Here is a 23,512-nt window from a genome sequence, read left to right as displayed (position 1 = left end):
GCATTTCCCTGGGGACCTCGCACTGTAGCCCCCACCTCCCATCTGTGTACTAGGAAAATTGAGACTGAATGTGACTGGGAAACATATCCAAACACATAATTAGCTGAGCTAGAAAAAAAAATAAAGAAAACCAGTTCACCTGAATTTCCATGAGTATTAAACTAAAGCTACCAGCTAGGATAAGCATTAGAGAGAGATGGTTGACTCAGATTGGCCAAAAATAAGGCAAGGGCTCCAAATAATATTCCTTATTCATCTCTGAATACATCTCTTTATACATCTCATGTATTTTGTTTTTTCATATAAAACTGCATAAATATGGGTACATGCTATGTATTTATGCTTATTTTTAAATTTAATGTCCAAAATTTGAATACTTCAAATACCTGAGAATAACATGGGGTAGAGTCATTTCAGAAGAGACCACTGGTCAAGTACACCAGATGTATCTTTTGGTTAAATGAATTTTCTTGGTATCAGACTGGCATTCATATTTGTGTGCCTGGCAAAATAGCAGGGACCACAACATAATGGATATGAATTTCTCTAAAATTTTAGACTACTCTTTGTCTAGCCATGTGAGTTGGCAAGAACATAGGCACAGTGTTATCTTTTACTAATGTTCCCACTTAATCCACTAGTAACTTCTAAAGATAAAGTGTTTAACAAAGGGTTTACTATTTGAGGTTGGAATGTGCAATGTTACTTTTGTGTTTGTTAGTGTCTCTCACTTTATTTGGTCAATTATTTGTTCTTTTTTGCCAAAATCCCTACTCCCCTAATTTTAGCTCTAACCTAGTCCACAGTATAGATAACTGGTAACATCCCCCCAATAGATGTGGTTACTACTTATCAGAACCAGAATCTGAAGAGATTTCTTGTTCATCTCTAGCCTGTGATAATTAGCACCAAAAAGTGATAATGTGGACATTATATTCTCTTATAAGCTTTTAATGAAGTGATAACTTACTGAAAAAGCACATGGGAATTATAATATAAGTTCATTCATGTTGGTTCCAACAAACTGCAAACTATGAGCAAATTTAAAAGTAGCAACACATTAGTTATTAGTATTAGGAAGTGTCAACTTTCGTGAACATCAGGCCTCTATCCGAGGTCAACATTTTCTTACAAACACAGACAGTAAGAAGAGACCCTATTCCTTTAGGAATTTGTGTGTGTGTGTGATTTCTAAGGGATACATTCAGAAATGGTTGAAAGATGGGGTTGGAACAATAGTACAGCAGGTAGAACTATGCACATGGCTCACCCAGTTCCAATCCTCAACAGAACAAAAACCTCCAAACCCAATAGGGGAGATACCTGAGAGCAGAGCCAAGAACAAGTCCTAAGTACTGCTGTGTGTTCTAAAAGCCAGAAAAAGAAAAAAACATGGTTAAAAGAGCCCAGAATTTAAACCTATAATTCAGCACTTAAAGAAAAGGTGCTTTTGGTGACTTGGAGGGATAAGTTTTATATATACATATATATATACATATATATGTATATGTATATATGTGTGTATGTAATATAGTATTGCTTTTTTAAAGTATGAATAGCACATCATTCTGTTTCTTTTCCAGATTCATTGGCTCTGAAGTATATGCAGATTTACAGAATGCAACCTTAAAATTTAAGCCACACATTTTATAGAGGCAGATTGAGTTTATAACCACAATTCACATTCTGAAAATGACATATGATAATTCTTTCTATGATAAGGAATTGGACCACAATTAATGGTGATTAATTAGGTGAATGTATGGCTGTAAGAGAAAATTATCTTATGTAAGCATTTGGTCATACCTGAAACATAAATCATTTTCTTAAACATCAACTCATGGTACTTATAATGTTTTCCTTTTTTATAATATAGGGTTTTAGGCTGTTTTGTTATTGTTAAACAGAAAGCACATCATCACTTCTATATTAAGCAGGAAATATGTATATGTATGCCTCAGTACACTGCATATTCCTATGCAAGTAACCTTGAATCCTACTGTAAAGGAGTTGGGATATATGCACAAAACAAAATTATAAAAGGCAAAAGTGAGATAATTTGCCAAACCTTTGGGCAAGTAATCCCAAACCAAAAAGATTTACCCAATAGGGAAAGTTATCATTTTATATAATCTGAAAGGTGCACAAAGTTTGGATCTGGTTTTAGTGATGAATGGATTTGGCACACAGTCAGCATTTGATTCCTATACCATCCCTCTATTCTGTCTTCCTCTGATGGCTTTAATCTAGAGCAACGCAAGAGTCTAGGATGAGGAAGCAACTCCAAAGCCAGCATCTTAAAATTAGGATTTTCTCAGTTTCAAAGTTCTAACCAAAGTCTTCTTGTGTATTAGTAACTAAGTTTGTTGCCTTAGGTTACTGTTGGATGGATCACAAGCTTACCCCTTTGCCATCCTCACAATGGGAGAGGGTCCAGCTTCACTGAAATTGCTGGGGTCTAGAATCAAGGATGTTCCAAGGAAAACTGAGACTATGAAAACAGAGCAAATGGATACTGGGAAAAAATTCCAAGATCACTAATAAAAAATAGTCAGCTAGTGTTATAGGATTAATTTTGGAGAATAACAGGAAGTAATCACTGATGACTCTTATTGTAAAGCACAAATACTAGGTCCAGGACTTTACAAGGAATGATAAGTCAGTGGGTGTTGGGAATAATTGACCTGAGTTGTGTGCAAGGTAAACTGGAGGTTAGATGCTCAAGAGGGAAATAATGTAACCTCTGTTGTACTTACCCATATTTCAAAAGCCACAGCATTTCTAGAGTACTGTTTTGTGTTATGAACTGCGGCAAACACAATGAAGACAAACAGGATTTGATCTTGCCCTCCTAAGAGTCCACAAAGGTATTAGTCAAATGTGGTTTGGTAAGATTGTGCAGTAATAGCAAGTCCAGAATTTGATTGGAATACAGAGAAGATAAAAGTTCTTATCTTTTTAGTGAACAGGAGCTTGAGGCAGAGAAGCCTTTGGAATGTGTTTTGAGATCAAGTGCTTTGGGAGTTCTAAACATCATTGTTTAAGAGAAGGAGAATTGTGGAGGCTCAGAGTGGGTAGGACACTGGCTTTCTGTCTGCAGACTCCCTGCTCTACTGTGCTTTTGAGAAGCTCCTCAAGAGAATTGCTGTTTCACTGTTCAGCCTTGAAGTCTTTTCCCCAGCACAGTCAAGTCAACATGCCTGAGCCCCAGTTTCTTTATTTGAATAAGGAGAGCTTTAGGCAAAGATGCCTTATAAATTTCCTTTTAGTGTTAAGAGTCTATAAGTCCAACAAAAACACTCATCACACGTTTTTAAAACTTATTACATTTTTGTGGGCTACGCCCAGTGATGCTCTGACTTATTTCTGGCTTTGTGCTCAGGGATTACTCCAGGTGAGGCAGAGGAGTATATATAGTGTCAGGGATCAAACCTATGTTGGCCATATGCAAGACAAACACCTTCCTGCTGTACTGTTTCTCCAGGCCCCAAAATCATGTTCTTATGCCGTGACATGATGTTTGTGGGAATAAGTTCCATGAATGTACTGGTGAATTGGCACAACTCACAGCATCAGAACCCTGGAACATGAGTGTTCATCTGCAAAGTTAGATGAGAAAGCTGTAAACTCAGGAATTTAGAAAGAAGTGACCAAAACTGGCGCTTTAGAGGGTCAAGGCAAATGGTGGGAGACACAGATAGACACTAAGGAAGCAAATATTTTTGTCCTAATAAGGAGTGGGAAAAAGGAAAGTGAAAATGAAAGCAAAGTATTACTCCAAGCATAGGTTCCGCACAAAGTGCCCCAGCCTCTACATAAACTGAATTGCAGTGTTGGGGAGGAAATGTCTATTTCCAGCCTAGCAAATGCCTTGAAACAACTAGTGGCTTAGAGAAGATGAAATAAGTACAGAGATAGTGCCAATGAGGAGGAGAAATCACAGAAAGTATTCTGAAATAAGTTATAGTGTGAGCTTAGTTTTGCAGTAGTTTCTGCAGATCTACAGTTGCGCAGTTGCCTCATTTTCAAACAATCTTGCCTCAAATTATATATAATATATATATGCCTCCCCATTTGGGGGAGATTTAGAAAACCTATTTATTTTTATCTATAGCAAAAAAAGTAGGAATAAACTATTTATGCTTCTTACTGAGAAGATGAGTGAATGGAGGGGGAGGGCCACAAGGCAATGACAGACAGCATAGCCAATACTTAAAATTTCTGAGCACAAGCCCAATCTTCTTTATTCCACTAGTCAGTATACATGGCAAAGCCAGTGAGATTTCTTTCTTTCTCAAGGAGGTAGAAATAGTAATATTTTTATCACCAAGTATTTATATTACCCTTGGAAGAATTACAGAAAAGGTTTTATGTAAGGCAGACTAAATAGACTTCAGGTTTTTTTTAATACTAACCTGTACACAAACAAAGCACTTTTTGTTTGCTTTGAAAACCAAATACCATGTGCTGTAACTTTACAATGTTTTAAAGTAAGGAATTTGGGTTTATGATACTGGGAATATCATAAAATGTGTAGGTCTATGATTAAATACTATATTTATGTGCATGTATATATTCTTTAAAAATAGATAAGTAGAAGTATCAGAGGTAGAAATTACTGTATTAGTAATTTAGAGATACGTGAAGTGAATTATTAAAAGTTATTTTCCTTATTGATTTCTAACACTGCTATACAGCATGTAGATAGTTTTTAAAGCAGAGTAGCTCAGCCTAACAAAGGTATTTACTACCCTAGTTCTACACATGGCTTCTTCTCACTTTATTACTTCATTTTGGAATTTGATTGCCCTATTTTAGGTCAAGATAGCTCTAATACTGTACTTCAGTTGTATGAAGAGCTTAGTTTTCACTTTGTTCTCAGAAAAGGCAGGCTATAAATTTATCCCTGTTCTTTGAAGAAACTAACAATAAATTTTCAAGAGGAAAATGGTGGTCTATATACTGTAGAGGAAAAGTAATCTCTTAAAAGCAGAATAACCTCCAGGCTACTCGCTTTTTAAAAAGGGACTTTCAAACATGGATGCCTTCAACTTTTATATGTGTTCTATATTTTTCTTGAGGCTTTCTACCTGCTCTACTGCTCTCTTTGTATAACCTCTCTGTATGTGTTCCTCCCCACATGCATTAATTCTGTAATGAAGTCATTCCCAGTCCTGATGTCAGAATAGCTTCCAGAGGTAGATATGAATACAACATCCTAGAGCTCATTTGGAGTTTCTTAGGAAAAAAATAGGCCTAGAGATTAGGAATTGAAAGACTAACACGAATGAATCTCAGTTTTATAAATCTTTGTATACTAGGATGAAAATGAACTTTGTTAACTAAAATCCCTGGAAGGATCCATTCGGTCTAATTACATTCAAAGCCATTTGCAATTTCAGGCATTGGTTTCATTAAAATTAAACCAATAATTCCCAGAGTTCCAGCCACACTCCCTCATCAACAGATAATAAGATCATTTAGAATGAAGAGGTGTTAAAAAAACAGAATGAGCTTGTGTGTCTGTCTCCAGGTCTGACAACTTCATCTTTATTATCCAGCAGCCCTGACCTGAATGTTGATGAACATGCCAGGTGCCAGGGCTGGGGCTCATACATGCCAGGGTCTCTCTTGCAAGCCTGAGCATAGCGAAGGGTCAGAGATATGGAGCTTGGGGAAGAGGTGGAACTACAGTATCATCCATCCTGCCTGTGCCTACTGAGGCCAAAACCAAATGCTCTGTGGTGCTGTGTCTTGGGGAGACAGAGGGCAAGCACCCCAGCAACGGAGACTATAGTTGTATACAAGTGGGCCATCATGGCCAACCTATTTTTCTGACCTCAGAAAGTTTCAGAGTTTCTGTTGTGCCATTTCCTCCAGCCTAATTGTCCTCTTTCTCATTTTATGCCCCTGCTAGACCACCGCTCTTGATAAGGAGAGGCAGGTTTTCCGACGAAGACGCAACCAGGATGTGAGGAGCCGGTACAAGGCACAGCCCGCTCCACCTGAACTGAACTCGGAATCGGAAGACTACTCCCCAAGCTCCTCCGAGACTGTTCGCTCACCCAACTCACCCTTTTAATAAGACCCTTTGACTCCAAGTTCTAGCTTAACCCTTTGAGACTCTGAGATTTCCCCCCACCCCAAATTTATGTAAAATCAGTTTCATCTGATCCATCTAGCACTTACCTGCTTGAATGGAACCACAGAAAGTGTGTTTTCTGGTATCTTTATAGCAATTCCCCTTTGCTGAATGAGATGATCTGTTGTTTGTAAGGATGGCAACTTGCTGCTAATAGGGTCCTCAAAGGGTTAAGGCTTAAATTTGCAACTTTTTTAAGCATAGAAGCAATGAATGTTTCCATCTATCAAAGCTAGAGGCTGCAGTACATGATATATAAGTGGTTACCCCTTTAAGTGCATAGAATTGTCTGGAGAACCCTTGGGGATTGTGTCCGGCCTTTGGATATATGTACACATGTGTCTTGATTTTGCTGCAGATCAAGGAATGCTCTTAGATGCTGGGATGTCCAGAGAAGGGCATCTAGAATGATTTCTTGCCTGTCCATTGTATGTGTGTGTGAATGGGAAGGGGGTGGGGGGTTAGAACATGACAGGTTTATAACTTAGGCATAACACCCTTCTTTCTTCTTCACAATCCTCCAACAAAAGTGACTTTTAAAATTAGAGGTCTGACTGTCAGCTGCTGTTGACAGATGAATCCTGTATCCCAAGGCAAGGGAACAGGGTTCCTGACAAACATCCTGATACAGGAAATAGATGATAGTCCACATCCCCACCACCGCCACCACTACCACCTCCAAATGGTCTCCATAGGAAGATATGCTGACAATGCCCCAGATATGCTGCTTCCACATCAGCTGCTGCTAGTGCCAGAGCAGATCCTCAAAGTCATCTTGTGTATGGTGAAAGAGGGTCTGCCTGCTCCATATGAGCTATCTACAAGAAAGAAAATGGTAGAAAAGAGCAATAATTTGTCAGGTGCTCAATAGGGCTGGAATTCCAAACAGAGAGAGGCAACTGGATTCTGTTCTTTCTCTCACACATTTTTTTTAAATGCACCAAAATCATTGTCAAATCCATATAGAATGTGTCATCTATATAGAGGAGCTCTGGGGTAAAAGGGACAAGAAGAAAATGTTTTGCAAGGTGACTAGGGATAAAGTACAGTGGAAAGATAATTCAGAATTTTCTAAAATGGACTTTAAGAAAATAAACCTGGGGGCTAGAGAGACAGCATAGTGGTGGGGCATTTGCCTTGCATATGGCCAACCCGGGTTCAATTCCCAGCATCCCATATGGTGCCCCCGTCTGCCAGGAGCGATTTCTGAGTGCAGAAGTCAGAAGTAACCCCTGAGTGCTGCTGGGTGTGGCCCCAAAAACCAATAAATAAATAAATAAATAAAGTTTTAAAAAAAAGGGAAAAAAGAAATAAACCTCTGGTAAAATATACCACGTGTATCTGAAAGTCACCAAAATAAAATCTTTTAGGGAGAGCAGGATGGGAGAATTCAAAGCTACCACTGAGGACAAAACTTTTGGTACAACCGCTTTGCTATACTCTCTTCAGCTTCCAGAGGGATATCTTGTTTGTTCATTTGTTTGTTTGTTTTCTATTTTGGCCCAAGTCTTAATTCCTATCAATTTTCCCATTAGGCCCAAGCTTCTGGTGAGCTTCTTATGGAATATGTCTCATCCAGTCTGGGAATGGGCTGTGCTCTGCATCTTCCTGCAGTGCCTAGAAAAGAGGAGTCTTAAAGGCAGGGCCCTAACTCAAATGCCCATTCTAAGACTTGCTCTGCTCTGTGATCAGGAGAAAACCATGGAATGCTGTATCAGGATATGCATACCTAAAAGGCCCAACAGCACATCTTGCCTTGGTTTTGAATAGCCTCTATATCTGAAAGTCTGGAAATTTTTGCATAACCGTTCTTTAATTAAAAAAAAAAGGTCCTTATTTTATTTTCAAATATACATTGATCTTCAAATGCTGCTGTTTACTATTCACTTCATAAGCTCTGGCCTATATTAACAGATTTTAAAATCAAAGCATGAGATGACTTTTGTTACAGAGTGCTCCCCACAATTTTATTTTTTGCTTTTCCACATTTCCATTTATCTCATCCAACTTAGATAGGATGCATATAAAAATAAGTAGCGAGGGGGAAATGTGCATTAATGAAAATATTTGTTGTAATTTGTAAACAGAAAGTCATTTATTGAGTTTCCTTTGCTTTTTGAGAGTCCTGAAAATAATTTTTGCCATTCCAAAGTAGCACAAAACAAATAGGCAGATAGATCATAATACCAGAAAGGGAGTTGATGGTGTAGGTTGTTGCCATATTAGTAAATTGTTCTGAACTAGAACTTTTTTTAAATGGTGCTCTATGTAGTAATATGATGTCAAAAAGCATTCAAAGCATAGTTATGTAGTAGGTATTGGCATGGCTTCAACCCAAATTATGTGAATTTGAAGAATCCTTTGAGTATAAACATGCCAAAAGTGGATTCTCATTCTTCCTTTCTTTCACTAAATTACTGCTTTTACCTTGGGTACTACTTGTTTCTCTATAACATTAAATATTCTCTTGTATATCGCTCAGCCTCTTTATCCAGGACTTGAGGCTGTCTAGGCTACATGGAACTTGGGTTTGGAGGGAGGAGGGTGATTCTCAGCACACTGCAGAAGGCCACTCAGAGGAAAGCAGGGCCCTTTTAGTATAAGAAATTCTCTGCATCATTTTTTAATATTAGTCATCTATGATGAGTAAATAGTGGATGTGACTATCAAATAGAAATATTGAGTAATAAGATAAAATGAAATATTTTCAGATTAACCTACAAAAATCGTGAATGTCTGAGAAGTACTCAGAGGGTTAACAGATAAGCACAAGGCATGCTGATTACATTGGTATATATCCAGATTGCTTTGTTTTAGACAGTGCTCTCTAATTTTTTTCCCACAACATTCCTTAGATTGTTCAAGTTTGAAATAACTAAATGTTGGTATTCTTTAAGGAATTTCTATAAGCAAATTAATCATTTCATTTTATATTATCATTGAACAAATATGTACCATTATGGCAATGTTTCTCTGTAATGATTAATTTCATAATCACCACACATTTTCATATATTTTCTTAAGTATTGAATATAGCTCTTATGTTGGTGGCCCAGTGATTGGGGCTGTCTTTTCTTTGTTGATACATAACCAATCATATGGTATTTTCAAGGGAATTTTAAGATATATCTTTTTAGTTTGGTAGTAGACTAGTTAAGGAATAAATCCTTCATGATTTACATCCTGTAAATCACCTGTAAGATGAGAACTGTTCAAATTGATGAATCCATTTTTTTCTTCACATATTAACAGAAATCATTTTATGCATCATAATGAATATATGATTTGCTTCAGATGATTAGAAGAAAGAGTAAGATTTCAGTCATTGGAAATTTTTTCACCTTAGTCCTCATCTAAAACACGTGGTGCATATTAAACTAAGCAGAGAAAACAAATGCAAATAAACTAGTAAAAATGTCTGGTGTATTGTATTCAATAAGACCTTCCTGCAAGTTCCTCTATATCCCCATGGGTGGCAGTAAACAGGCCTGTCAGAGATTGTTGAAAGAAAGCAATATATCTAAGAATGAAAGCTAAAATTGCCATCTTTTATCCTGTGAGGCATATTTCAGCTGAAGCAAAACAGAAGAAAAATTGGTTTAGCTTAGAGGGTCAAGGAGCTACTATATGACCAAGACTTGTGTCCATTAAATCACAATTGTTACTGGTCAATGGCACCCACTAGACAACTCTATCCCTTGAGGTGAAGGGTGATTGTGCTTCAGAGAGAGCTTTCTTAATGTTACTGTGGCTGGCGCCTGCTAACCCTTCCCGGAGTAAGGATCTGTCAGTATTTTTCCATGATACACTTTTGTTTTCACAGGTTTTTAATTTGACCATAAAAAGGTGCCCTGGGTTGCTGTATGTGACACAGGGCTGGCACCAAAGAGTCAAAGTTCACTTCCTTCTTTTTTCTGTCCAATTCTCCCAGTGAAAGAACAGCCACACAATCTGGCATGTCTTCTTGCCCCTTTGTTGTACTTTTAGAATTGTGGATGGTACCAAAATCCAAGGTGGCAGTTTTATTATAATTATAGTTATTTATTTGGATAAGGGTTTTAAAAACATTAGCTAACCTATATTGGAAATAGCATCTTGCTTCTATCATTTAATTTTTTAAACTGCTAATATTTTTGTTGCAAAGATATTTTTGTTTGTTTAAGTTGGCCAGTTCAAAGGTTAGCCTTTTCTGCTTGTTATTGGTCATTTCCTTTGGAAATCTGAGGAGAAATCCACTCAGACCCTTATATTGCACACTATGAGATCATAGATCATATGAGATCATAGACATGATTCTTTGGAGAGAAGAAATTTTTTTATTTAAGCACTGAATTTCATGAAGTTGTTCTAGTCTATTGGGGGAAAATACTGATTAAAATCACATCTAAAAATAAACATTTTTGTCAATACAGATATGATTAAAAGACAATAGATTATCAAACCTGACCTTGTTTTGCTTAAAGACAACTATCGGGCACAGTAAAGTTGAGAACAAGCCTGAAGACGCACTGAACATTTGATCACTGCAAATGTGCTTTAAAAATGGGCTCAATGGTGCTTATACATGAAACAGTAACAAATGGGGTCCCTGGGACTGTCAGGAGGAATCTCTCATTTGTATGTAATTACATACTTAGAGGAGGTGCTTTTAAACCAGTCTTTATTTTCTAATCATCTCAAATATGCAACCATCCATTCAGTAACATTAAGGGTCGTAAACCGGTGGGAAACAGGAAATTCAATGTTGAGGCTTTGAATGCCTCTGGTTGGAGTGGTTTCTTTCATTGCTGTTTTTATGTTGTTATTGTTGTTGAGTTTCAACTCTGACGCTGTGATGATCATTTTTCAGTGAGTAAACTAGCAGGTGTTTTGATCCTAAGGTTTGCAATATCCTGCCCTTGGAGAGTGAGAACTCTAGTTTCATTCATTTTTCCCTAAAATATTAGAAGTGTCTGCAGTTATATTCATACCTGTTAATGTCCCTTTCTGGTCAACTGGAGTGAGGCCCTTAATGTTGCTTTAATGTAAAATTGTATATTTTTGTCTGTGCTAGAATTTAATAACAAAGTAAATGATTATTCTGAAAGCCTTCATTATCAGTATTAAAAGAAGGCTTTAAAAAGCAATGATAAAGATGCTATGATGTTGATTCATCCCAGTTCAATCAAATGTGGTAAGGAAAAGACCTTGACTATTTCTCTAGGGACAATTTCTCACTTGCCAATGACATTAATCTTTGTTGTATTCCCAGAAAAAAATAAAAAGAAATTGAAACTGGTCCAAGGTTAGAGTCATATCCTCAATAACTATTTTTTTATTTTATTAGGAAATTAATAATAGCCTTTTCATTCTGGCTGAAAGAAAATTATTGAAGGATTAGTTGAGTGTGAAATTAAATAGTATTTTGCTCATGCATACTAAAAAGGTAGACTAGGAACTTGAAGCATTTAAACAAGTTTCTGAAAGGTTTCAATTTGGTATAAGGAAAAAAATGCAATGTTTCCTTTGAAAATACTGAATTTATCAGTTGCTGCATGGATCAGATGGCATAGGTTACTCTTTGATTTTCAGAATCTTAATGAAATAACTTTCAATAGATTTGTATCCATGATTAAAGCTGTACTGAGATAGAATTTTTTTCCTAATCTCTCAGTTTAAGCGAATAAATGTAGGTTCATGTGGAATGAAATCACCTGTGATATATTATGTTCTATTTATCAACTGAACTTTTTTGATGTTGCCTGTTTTTATGTAAAACATGTTCTTAAAATTAATAAAATTATAGTACTTGGTGTATGAACTATCACGTAATGCCCTAGTTGCAATGTCCACCCATAAATTTATTTTGCCATAATGAAGGACACATTCAGCCCAAAGAGGACTAACTCAGCTGTGTTCTTGAGTGAAATTCTCTCTGTAAGGCTTTAAAAATTAGTTATGCAGTCAGAGTGTAGCTTTCCCACATGTCCTCTGTAGCAGAGTGTACATTTCAGGAGCATAATTCAAAAACAACTATTCCAAAAATGTCCCTTTTCATAGATTACCTTCCTGCCCGGGCCAGTGACTTGGATAAACACAAAGAAATCAAATACCAGTCAGCCCTATTTTATTCTTAAACCTATGTGCATAGCTCTCCTGAGACAAGTCTGGTTTTATCCGCCAACCTGTAATTAACTGCCATTTTTATAGCAATTTCCCTTTAGGCATTCTACATGCAAGATTGACCTTAGAGAAAAAAGCAAACTGTACAGTGGAAGAAAATTCTTTCCAATGGAAGTTTTTCAATGGTAGGAGATTGAAGAGTCAGCCCCATGAAGTGACTGCAGGTCCCCTGGTGTCCTGTGAAGCTGCCAGAATATCTCCAAGCTCTTATAAAATTAGCAGTCCCCTTTCCTGCCATCTACAGGCTGCTGTGGCTGCTGTTTTCCCTTCTGCTCTTCTGCACTGAAATCACTGGGCCCTTTCTAGGCTCTTTGGGCAGCTGCTATAAAACAATAGCTAAAGTGATTGCTTCCTAAGGACCATTACCTTGTTTTATGAGGTTGATGATGCTGCCAAAAAACTGCCACCAGAAAAATAAACCCTGATGCAGAAGCCTCACATACCCACAATTATGAGATCCAAAATGATAAAGCCACTGCCTAAGAAAATTGGGAGAGTAAGGCCTTCCAGGACTGAATGATTTCGACTTTGAAAAGGTAGGATTTATGTAAGGATAAAGAAAATAAGCAAAGGGGGGTAAAATATCCACCACGCATAAAGAAGCATTCTGGAAACATCCATTCCATTCTTTTAACATCCATTCCATTCTTAATAACATCATGAGCAGAAACAATATCTTTGCTCTATTTCAGACATTAACCCAAATCTCCCCACTCCCCCATTCAGGGAGGAGCACCCAGGAAAGATGCAGAACCCCGCCCAGCCAGCTGGACTGGCTAGATCCATGCTGGCCATCAGCACTGTGACAGATGTCTGTGCCAGCTTGCCTGTACATCCAGAGCATTCATTCAAATGTTTATTGAGTGTGTGCCAATGCCAAGGAAGGCACTTCATTTGGTCTTCGAAAAGAAACAGGAAAGTGTTGACCATTTTTGTTTGACTCTGAAGATTTTAGAAACAAGATATGAGCTCTCTAACTGGAAGGCTTTATTCTGAGAGTCCTGGCCTAGTGCTCTGGCATGAGCCCCCACACCCAGTAAGAACTGGGGCTACAGCAACCAGGATCTCTTACTGGAGGATGTGTGTTTGCCATCTGCCTGGCCCATGGTGCACACACCCTGTGGTACTCTTGGCTTTGCTCCTGGCCTCTGCGAAGGCCTGCCAGAGTCCTCTCTACTCTCTAATTAGCAAGCCATTTCCAATTCGATTTAGGCTAACACTGAACTACATCAACTTAATCAACAAGTGTTACCGATGGTCCATTGCAAATGATCCCTAGTGTGGACTAAGATGAACACAATGCAGATACTGTTGAGAAGAACCACAGATCTTTGGGAACATTCTCTCTGGGGCCTTTGGGCCAGGACACCTGATTTATCACTCACAGATGGCTGAACACCAGTTTGTCAGGAGCACAGACTCCCTACCAGCCTGAAACAGGCCCTCTCAGCATGGGTAGGTGATGCAGAGATGCAGGCTAACTTTATTTAGGCCAACCATCACTCACATGTGAATACACTCGTGGCCCTTCTGCATTCTGACATCTTAGAAAACCCCTAGATGGAAAGAAAATCAAGAGAAAGACAAAGAGAGGGAGATAGCAGAGGAAGGAGGACTACTCAGAGTAGTGTGCCCTACTTAAAACCTGATATATCTCTACAAAAGCAATAAATACTAGGTGCTTGCCTCTTATGCAGTCAGCCCAGATTCAATCTTTGGCATCCTATAAAGGCCCCCAAGCTCTGCCAAGAGTGATCCCTTAACACAGAGCCAGGAATAAGCCTTGAGCACCATTGAATATGACTCCAAGTCCAGAAACAAACAACAGGAAAAAACTGGTATATTATTTGGAGAATTGGCAAGAAAGAAAAGATTTTAATGTTTCACAATGTGCTCTTCAAAACCAGTCCTAGAAAAAAATGGGAGGGAACCAGGGGGATGTGTGTGTGTGTGTGTGTGTGAAAGAGAGAGAGAGAGAGAGAGAGAGAGAGAGAGAGAGACATAGAGAGAGAGAGACAGAGAGAGACAGAGAGACAGAGAGTGAGAGAGAGAGATGAGAGAGTAAGTGGAGGAGGGAGAGAGAAAGAGAGAGAGAAGAAGAAGAAAATGTCTGCCACAGAAGCAGGTAGGGGAGACAGAAAATGAGGGTGGGAAACTGGGGGCTTTGATGGTGGGAAATGTGCACTGAAGCGGGGTTTTGAACAATATATGAAACTCAATTATGAACAACTTTGTAAATGGGGTGGGGGGAACAACTGTATTATGAACAACCTTTAAAGCACAGCATTTAAATACAGTAATTTTAAAAATACTTAAAAGTGCTGGGAGATTCCAAAAATCACAGCGCAATCTCTTTCACATTCTTCCTCCCTGTGGTAGAACATAATATCAGCTCATGGATCGCTCACTTCACGGCCCATCTCTCTTGGACTTTCCAGATTCCCTAAAGGACTCTTTTTCCCAACCCTTTCATACTCAACACATACAAACACACTTGGAAAGAGATGCCCTGAACCTGTACTACAAAAGGGAATTTCATTCTGAGGTCTCCTGCCCCATCTACCAAATCACCAATTCCCCTTGCCAGCAATACCCAGTAGATGCTGGCCTCTGCTGCATTTGAAACTTTAAATAAGAAACCTCCATTCGGGAATGGAGCGGTGGTGCTAGAGGTAAGATGTCTGCCTTGCAAGCGCTTGCCTGGGACAGACGGCGGTTGGATCCCCCGGTGTCCCATATAATCCTCCCAATCCAGGAGTAACTCCTGAGTGTCAACAAATGTGGCCCAAAAACAACAAAAATGAAACCTCCTTTCCAGTGATTCCCAGTCTGAAAGGGAAAATAGCCAGTAGAGCAATATTATCCAGAAAGACTGACACTGTTACAGAGAGATAATCATGTGGGGAGAACTTGAGAAATTCATTGAACTATGTTGAGGGGGGGGGCATTTCCAGAAATTTTCTAATAAAGTGCCTCCAGTGAAGACCTGAGGAAAAGGAACAGAGAAGCAGCATGGTATTTCCAATCAAGGAAAAGCACTAAGAAGCAGTGAGGAGTCAGAATAGGAAGACGAATGTGGCTGCAGCCCTCCTGTGAGTGAGTTGGGCCTCACAGAGTGCCAGCTGGCATGCCAAAAGAACAAGCCTGGGGTCAGGCCCATGCCTCACTCACTCACTGTAGGTGACTGGGATTTTATGAGGAGAATTTTACAGTAGAGATTTTCAGATATCTGAATCCCCAGGGCTGGTGAAGGTGGACCAGGGTGACTGGCACTTAAAGATGTTTTATAACACTTTCTGAAATATCTTTGGTTCCTAATTGGCCCTTCAGAGCAGTGGCAGAAGGCAAGCTCCCTGTGCAAACAAAAGAGGTGGCCACATGTTGCTCCTTTCCTATATGACTCTTCTATTCATAAAGCGTGTCTGTTTGCAGGGAAGCATCATTCTTATCTCCTATATTGCCCCACTTCTGAAAAAAAATAAAAAAAAAAAGGAGTGAGAACTTAAGCAAGAACTCCACTGACCCTGAAAATAGCTTGCTCACTATCTCTCTCTCTCTCCCTCTCTCCTTCTTTCTGTATTAATCCACTTTGTCACCTTTCCCTACAGCAGGGTGATAATTAATGTTCCGCCCGAGAGGGGTTTCGTTATTCCATCAGAATTACCTATTAATTTACTGAAATCTTTTGATTAAGCAGTGAACTTGTCATGGCTGGCACATTGTTAAGAATGTGAAATATCCTTTCATTTTTCAACAGGTAAATCAGTGCCCAAACCAACCCAGACATTTCCAATTTTCTCACTCTCCATGTTCTGTTCTTACTATTGTGGATGTGCCATTTTTAACAACATTTTCTAATTCCCCTGTTCTCCTGCTGAGCAAAACCATAATTGCTTCAAAAATAGCTTCCATTGTCTCTATATTGTGAGAACCATATTGGGTGGTGCTCATGGGTTATTGCTAGGGAATTGCTTGGGTTTGCTTCTGGCAATATTTGAAGAACATTGCCATATATGTGAACCCAGGGCCTCCTGCATAACCTTTGAACTAGCTAACCAGATCTTCATTGATTTCCTAAATTAGGATATTTACTAGGGATTTTCTAGAATTCCTAGAATATTCCAACACTTGATATGCCATGGTCAAGATGATTCTACTTAGTGGTTTTGTGAGTTTGTTTGAGTTTCCCACTTCTGAGAGTACTTTGTGCCACAATAATTTAGAAGGGTAAGTGTGCATTAGTTCTTTGGCCTCTAAAGGATATCTCTCTGAAGGACCTTCCTCCTTCAATACCTTTGCTCTGAAAGTGACAGGCTAACTGAGAGGAGCCACAGTAGAAAAAAGAAGCTGCTGTCAACTAGGTGGGAATCCAGTCTCCAGACACATCACAAAAGACAAAGACTCACACTAACCATACAACAGGATGTAGATTCACCTATGACTCTCAGATCACTTGAATATATTTAGCTGATCTGTGACCCTTCCTAATAGACAGCAGCCAGTGTTCATGGAAGCAGGGGACACCCTTATTCAAGTTCATGGGCTCAAGTTAATTCCTTTAACTATTTGCACTCAATTATTCAACTCAATCCTGCTCTCTATTAACAGATAAGAGTTTAGATGAGTTAGTCACCAGGAACTCACCAGGTAAAGTCACATATCCTACCAGAGACTATTCACTTAGCTCTATTCATCTGTACTTTCCCATTAGCAGTTTCATGAACTGAATGTTCATGTTCAGGCACATGTTCAGGCATAGACTATAATCTACTCCCCTCCCCAAAGGCAAGTTTAAGCCTGAAATCCAAATGATTTATTGATCATAAATGCCCAAGATATCACTTCTCTTTAATATAGCCCTAAATCCATTCTAGTCTCTGCAAACTCTGGCCTTCCTTGACCTTTTTGTTTTGTTTTGTTTTGTTTTTCTTTTCCTTCCTTGACCTTAATCATGAAGACTAAAGTCTAAAGATTGAGATAATTTTATAAAAAGTTTCATTTTCGGGGCCGGAGAGATAGCATGGAGGTAAGGCGTTTGCCTCTCATGCAAAAGGTCATCGGTTCGAATCCCGGCGTCCCATATGGTCCCCCGTGCTCGCCAGGAGCGACTTCTGAGCATGGAGCCAGGAGTAACTCCTGAGCACTGCCGGGTGAGACCCAAAAACCAAAAAAAAAAAAAAAGTTTCATTTTCACAAATTATTCTCTACCCCTAAGAGAAGAACAGATTCAAGGCTGTTGACAAGTAGGTTTGCTGGTTGCTGCCTTGTGGGTTAGGAGTATGTTTTGAGAACTATCCCAAATATTTACTGTGAGTCAGGACACCTATGAACTAGAGGTGGAGCTATTTTTATTATTATGTTGTTGCATTCAGATCCTACCCCGCTCACTTCTGTGCTATGAAATGTTAACTAATTCCAATCACTGCCTCAGCGTTGTGGATGCTGTTATTGAGTTCTTGGTGATATTACAATCCAGTTATCCCAAAACGTACATGCATGTTTGTGCATTTGTATGTGTGGTGTGTGCACATGTATAAAAATTGTGAAAGTGTGATGCATGTCAATATTTCCTTGCTGTGCTTTCTTTTTGTGTATATGCATGGAAGTAGGTGGTATAGAGAATATCTGTGCATGTGTCTATATGTTTGATTTTCATCTGTGTATAGATACATTTTTCTGTTTACAAGTAGTATATATAAGATTATGTGTATATGTATTGTCCATGTATTTGCATGTGTAGATATGTTCATTTGTCCTTTTTTTGTATAAATAATTTTGTATAAATAAGTTTGCATGCAGTGTATGAGAAGTATATTATTTAGAGAAAAAGAGATTATCATACAGTTCTGCAAGCTTCTTGCCATAGGTGGCTTAACCGTTTCTAAGTGTTTACCATCATATTATCCCCAATATAGATAACCTGTGTCAGTTTTAATAGTCTGCTGTAACTTGGGACCTCATTCCTGGCCATTACCAGTCTCTAAGGGACTCACTCTCCTTCGCTGCCTTCTACTTCATCACTTGCTATGAGCTCAGTAGGCAGCTGCAGTAACTCTTGATATGAGTAGTCAGCCTCCAAAGTCTCACCATAAATCAGAAAGCCAAGGCCTGGCACTCGGAAAATGAGGCACTACTTTCCTCAACACCAGTCACCATTGTCTCAGCATTTTCAAAGTAGGAGTAATTTTGTTACCCAGCCTCCTTTTAAGTGCTAAGGCAGATATCTGACTTCAAAGACTGTCTACTGATTATTGGCATCCTAAACTTATTTAGGGGTGGAATTACCAAAGCATTCTCTTTTCAGGCATGTCAGTATTGACTTTCTTTCATCCATTGGTGTGGCTAATGGTAGAATGCTGGGAACACTACCTGAATCTCTGGAAAGTGCTAGAAACCCATGGCATATCTTTTCTGCTCTGGAGTCACAGAGGTGAAGGAGGCTACATCTGGAAGAATAAGCAGAAGCTGATTTTTTGGTTAAATAGATGGAATAAAAGTTTGAATCTCCCCTTTTCTTAGGAACAAAATTAAGTAAATTTTTCTCCTTTTAGTTTTAGCCATATCTGAAAGTCAAGAGTAAACTAAGGCCATCAAGAAAGTAAATTTGTGGCCTTTGTTCACTATGAGGACTTCAAGGGGAACTTCTCCTGCGCCTGCCTGCCTGTGTTTCTGAATCCCTGAATGTCTCCTCAGAGGCCTAGGGAGCACACCCCCAAAAAACTGCATTTTGAAGCTGCCCAGTGAGTTAATTCTGGCTGTGGGGGTCGCCATCCAATAAGCTGAGCTCTGGCCTGTAGAGGCTCCGCCCTGCTATGCCTTTGTTCACTCTGAGGACTTCAAGGGAAACTTCTCCTGCCTGTGCCTGACTGCCTGTGTTTCTGAATCCCTGAAGGTCTCCTCAGAGGCCTAGGGAGCGCACCCCCAAAAAACTGCATTTTGAAGCTGCCAGTGAGTACATTCTGACAGTGGGGGTCGTCGTCCAATAGGCTAAGCAATCTGGCCTGTAGAGACTCCGCCATGCTGTGCCTTTATTCACTCTGAGGACTTCAAGGTAAACTTCTCCTGTGCCAGTCTGCCTGTGTTTCTGAATCCTAAAAGTCTCCTCAGAGGCCTAGGGATCACACCCCCAAAAAACTGTCAATTAGAGGCAGCAGAAGAGTGTGCAGCCGTGCACTCTTTCTAACTAATGAACCCCACCACAACATGCAGGAAAAACCACACTACAAGCATGAAAATGGGGAAACCTCGCAGGCAAACACCATGCACAGAGAATGAAGATGAAAGCTCGGATGACCTAATAAATTTCAACCATTTGATTAACCTCCTGGATAAAGAACTTAAAATAACAATATGGAAGCTGTTTGAAGAACTCAAAGAAAGCATAGATCGATCTGAACAGAACACAAAGAGAGAAATCAGAAAACTCCAAAATGAATTAACAGATCTGAAAAACATGGTAGCTCAACTGAAAACCTCAATGGATGGCCTTGCCAGCAGAGTATCATCAGCTGAGGAGACAAACGAAGTACTGGCAGATGTGATGCAGAAAACCTCAACACAACAGAAGAAATTGGAAAAGAAACTTAAGACAAATGAACAGGCAATGGAAAAAGTACTCAAGAAATGCAAACAGATGAAAATAGAAGTCTTTAATAAACTCAACAGAAACAACATAAGAATCATTGAAGTCCCAGAGACCCAGGTAAGATCTCCAGGAATAATGAACTGTCAAAGACATCATCTAAGAGATACTCCCAGAGTTAAAGACTACATACAATCAAATCCTGCATGCCTGAAGAGTACCAGCTAAAAGAGACCCAAAGAAAAACACCCCAAGACACATCTTCATTACAATAACAAATACCACAGATTAGAGATAGAATACTGAAAGCAGCAAGATCAAAAAGAGAAATTACATTCAAAGGAGCATCCCTAAGACTTACAACAGACATGTCACAAGAAACTCTCAAGGCCAGAAGACAGTGGTGGGATATTGTGACAAGACTGAATGAAATGAATGCCTCACCGAGAATACTGCACCCAGCCCAACTCACGTTCAGGTTTGAAGGAAGAATACATAGCTTCATGGATAAACAACAGCTCAGATACTTCACAGATGATAAACCAGCCTTAAAGGAAAAACTGACAGGTGTACTCTAAGACAAGAGAGACCAACAAGCACAGCAAACTTACCTACAAAGATGACATTAAATCCTATGACAATCATCTCCCTCAATGTCAATGGACTAAATTCACCAATTAAAAGACACAGAGTGGCAAAATGGGTCAAAAAGATGAATCCAACCTTCTGCTGCCTACAAGAAACACATCTGAATAGTTGAACAAACATAGACTCAAAATCAAAGGCTGGAGGAAAATCACCCAAGCAAACAACACCCTCAAAAAAGCTGGGGTGGCCATATTAATTTCTGATGACACCAACTTTATACTCAGAAAAGTGGTAAGGGACAAAGATGGACACTATGTACTAATCAAGGGATATGTGGATATGTGCAACAGGAAGAAATCAGACTATTAAACATATGCACCCAATGAGAGACCAGCAAATTATCTAATACAATTACTGACAAATCTGAAAGAAGACATCAATAATAACACAATAATTGTGGGAGACCTCAACACGGCCCTATCAAGACTTGATAGGTCAACCAGACTGAAACCCAACAAAAACATACTAGCCCTGAAAAGAGTATGGAAGAAAGAGGACTAATATATATATATATATATATATATATATATATATATATATATATATATATATATATATATATATATATATATATATATATATATATATATATGACGCTCCATCCCAAAAAAACTGGATACACATTCCTCTCCAATATACATGGGTCATTCTCCAGGATAGACTACATGCTGACACATAAAACATACCTCCATAAAATCAAGAGGATAGAAATCTTGCAGGCTACCTTTGCTGACCACAACGCTCTGAAATTAGATGAGAACTACAAAGCCACACAGAAGAAAAACTTCAGCAATTGGAAATTAAACACCTGCTATTGAACAAGCAGTGGGTTCGAGATGAAATCAAAAAGGAAATCAAAACTTTCCTGGAAACAAATGATAATGAAGACACAAACTGCCAGAATCTATGGAACACAGCAAAAGTGGTCCTGAGAGGAAAATTTATAGCTCTAAAAGCACACATAAGGAAGGAAGAAGGGGCATACCTGAATAACTTAATGACACAGCTCAAAAAATTAGAAAATGACCAACAAAGGGTGCTTTGAGCCAAATTTTGTTTGCAGTTCTCAGCACCTGCAAACAGGTCCTTCGTGGAGTTCGGGAAAAATTCCACGGAGGAGAAGGTGGGTACGCGGAATGGCGAATGACGGAAATATATTGTAAAAATGAACGAAACCACACAGATAGTATGGGGACTCACGTTAACCAGGAACGAGAGACAAATTTATTTTTTAAGCTGGCAGCTTTTAAAGGGTGGAGGCAGGAAGGCAGATGCAAATTCTAGGCATCAAAGAGGCTGGGAGAAGAATGAAGGGACTTTGGCTTAAATTAGCATTTTAAAGAGCTGATGCTGAAGGTGAAAAGGGAGCTAGTAATTAGCAGGGAAGTTGGAAGAGTAAGGGATGTTTCAGAGTTTCGGGGGAAAAGTGAAAATTACTTTGTTTTGAGCTAAGTTATGGAAAAATCTGTTTTTTGGCGCCAAGGTAGCAAAAATTACAGGGAGCTGTTAAATGGGAGACTTTTGGCTGGATTGATTGCTGTCCTTTGTTGTAGGAAGAAATTACTAAGGCCTGATTTCTAATATTGGTTTAAAATAAAGAGAGAGATAGTTACAGCCACATATTTAGAATTATTGCCAAACCCTCCACGCAAAGGGTCAAGTGATTTTGACTGCTCTAAGCGGGCCTTTTTGGCAAATAATTCCTTTTCAGGAGAGCACTACACTTTGGTGTGTGCTTCTCCTGAGTGGGGATGTGGCAAAAGGGAACCAAAAATAGGGAGACAGAAGAAAATAACAAAGCTGAAAGCAGAACTCAATGAAGTCGAAAAACCAGAAGACAATCCGAAAGATCAACAAAGCAGAAGTGGTTCTTTGAAAAAATAAACAAGATTGATAGACATTGGAAAAACTCACAAAGAAAGAGAGAGGGAGAAATCTGATAACCCGTATTAGAAATGAAAAGGGGGAGATCAAGACAGATATTGCAGAGATCTAAAGGGTAATCAGAGAATACTTTGAGAAACTTTATGCTACTAAACTAGAAGAAATGAAAAAATTCTTGGACACTTATAACCTTCCACATTTAAGTAAGGAGTATGTAGCATTTCTAAACAGCCCCATCACTACTGAGGAAATTGAAACTGTAATCAAACATCTGCCCACAAAGAAAAGCCCAGGCCCTGATGGATTTCCTAATGAATTTTTTGAAATCTTTCAAGAGGAGCTACTACCAATCCTAGCCAGGCTCTTCCATGAAATTGGAAAAACAGGAACACTCCCAAACAGCTTTTATGAAGCCAACATCAACTTGATATCAAAATCTGAGATGCTGCCAAAAAATAAAATTACAGACCAATATCCCTGATAAATGCTGATGCAAAGATCTTCAACAAAATCCTAGCAAATAGGATCCATTGCATCATCAAGAAGATCATACACTATGACCAAGTAGGTTTCATCCCAGGAATGCAAGGATGGTTTAACATTCGTAAATCTATCAACATCATACACAACATCAACAAGAAGAAAAATAAAAATCACATGATCATATCAATAGACGCAGAGAAAGCATTTGATAAGGTCCAATACCCATTCTTGATCAAAACTCTCAGCAAGATGGGAATTGAAGGAACCTTTCTCAATCTAGTTGAAGCCATCTACCACAAGCCAATGGCAAATATTATTCTCAATGGAGAAAAACTAAAAGCCTTTCCTCTAAATTCTGGTACAAGACAAGGCTGTCTGCTCTCACCACTCCTCTTCAACATAGTACTGGAAGTTCTTGCTACAGCGATCAGGCAAGAAAAAGATATCAAGGTGCGACCTCCGATGGGGGTCCCCCGACCCACGGGGGTGTGGGAATGGAGGTCGCTATTAATTTGTGGGTTCTCTCGAGCAGAACCGATCTGTGAAGTAAACTTGAGAGGTTAGTAAAAGAGGGCTTAAGACAACTCTCGCTGTTTAAAAGGATTTATTAC

At 38.9% G+C, this 23,512-nt stretch overlaps 1 protein-coding gene across 1 annotated transcript in view; it reads left to right on the top strand.

Moving 5' to 3' along the window:
- The window catches only part of DCLK1 (doublecortin like kinase 1), a 404,307-nt gene extending 396,883 nt beyond the window's left edge, over positions 1 to 7,424 (top strand). The window contains 1 exon segment of the mRNA XM_049778893.1: positions 5,918 to 7,424. Within this exon segment, the coding sequence (XP_049634850.1) occupies positions 5,918 to 6,082 (165 nt within the window). The 3' untranslated portion in view covers positions 6,083 to 7,424.
- Positions 7,425 to 23,512: the final 16,088 nt, after the last annotated feature.

This window comes from Suncus etruscus, chromosome 8, assembly GCF_024139225.1.
Source record: "Suncus etruscus isolate mSunEtr1 chromosome 8, mSunEtr1.pri.cur, whole genome shotgun sequence".
Classification (NCBI taxonomy): domain Eukaryota; kingdom Metazoa; phylum Chordata; class Mammalia; order Eulipotyphla; family Soricidae; genus Suncus; species Suncus etruscus.
The sequence above is the reverse complement of the archived record's forward strand: the minus strand, read 5'-3'. Positions and strand labels throughout refer to the sequence as shown.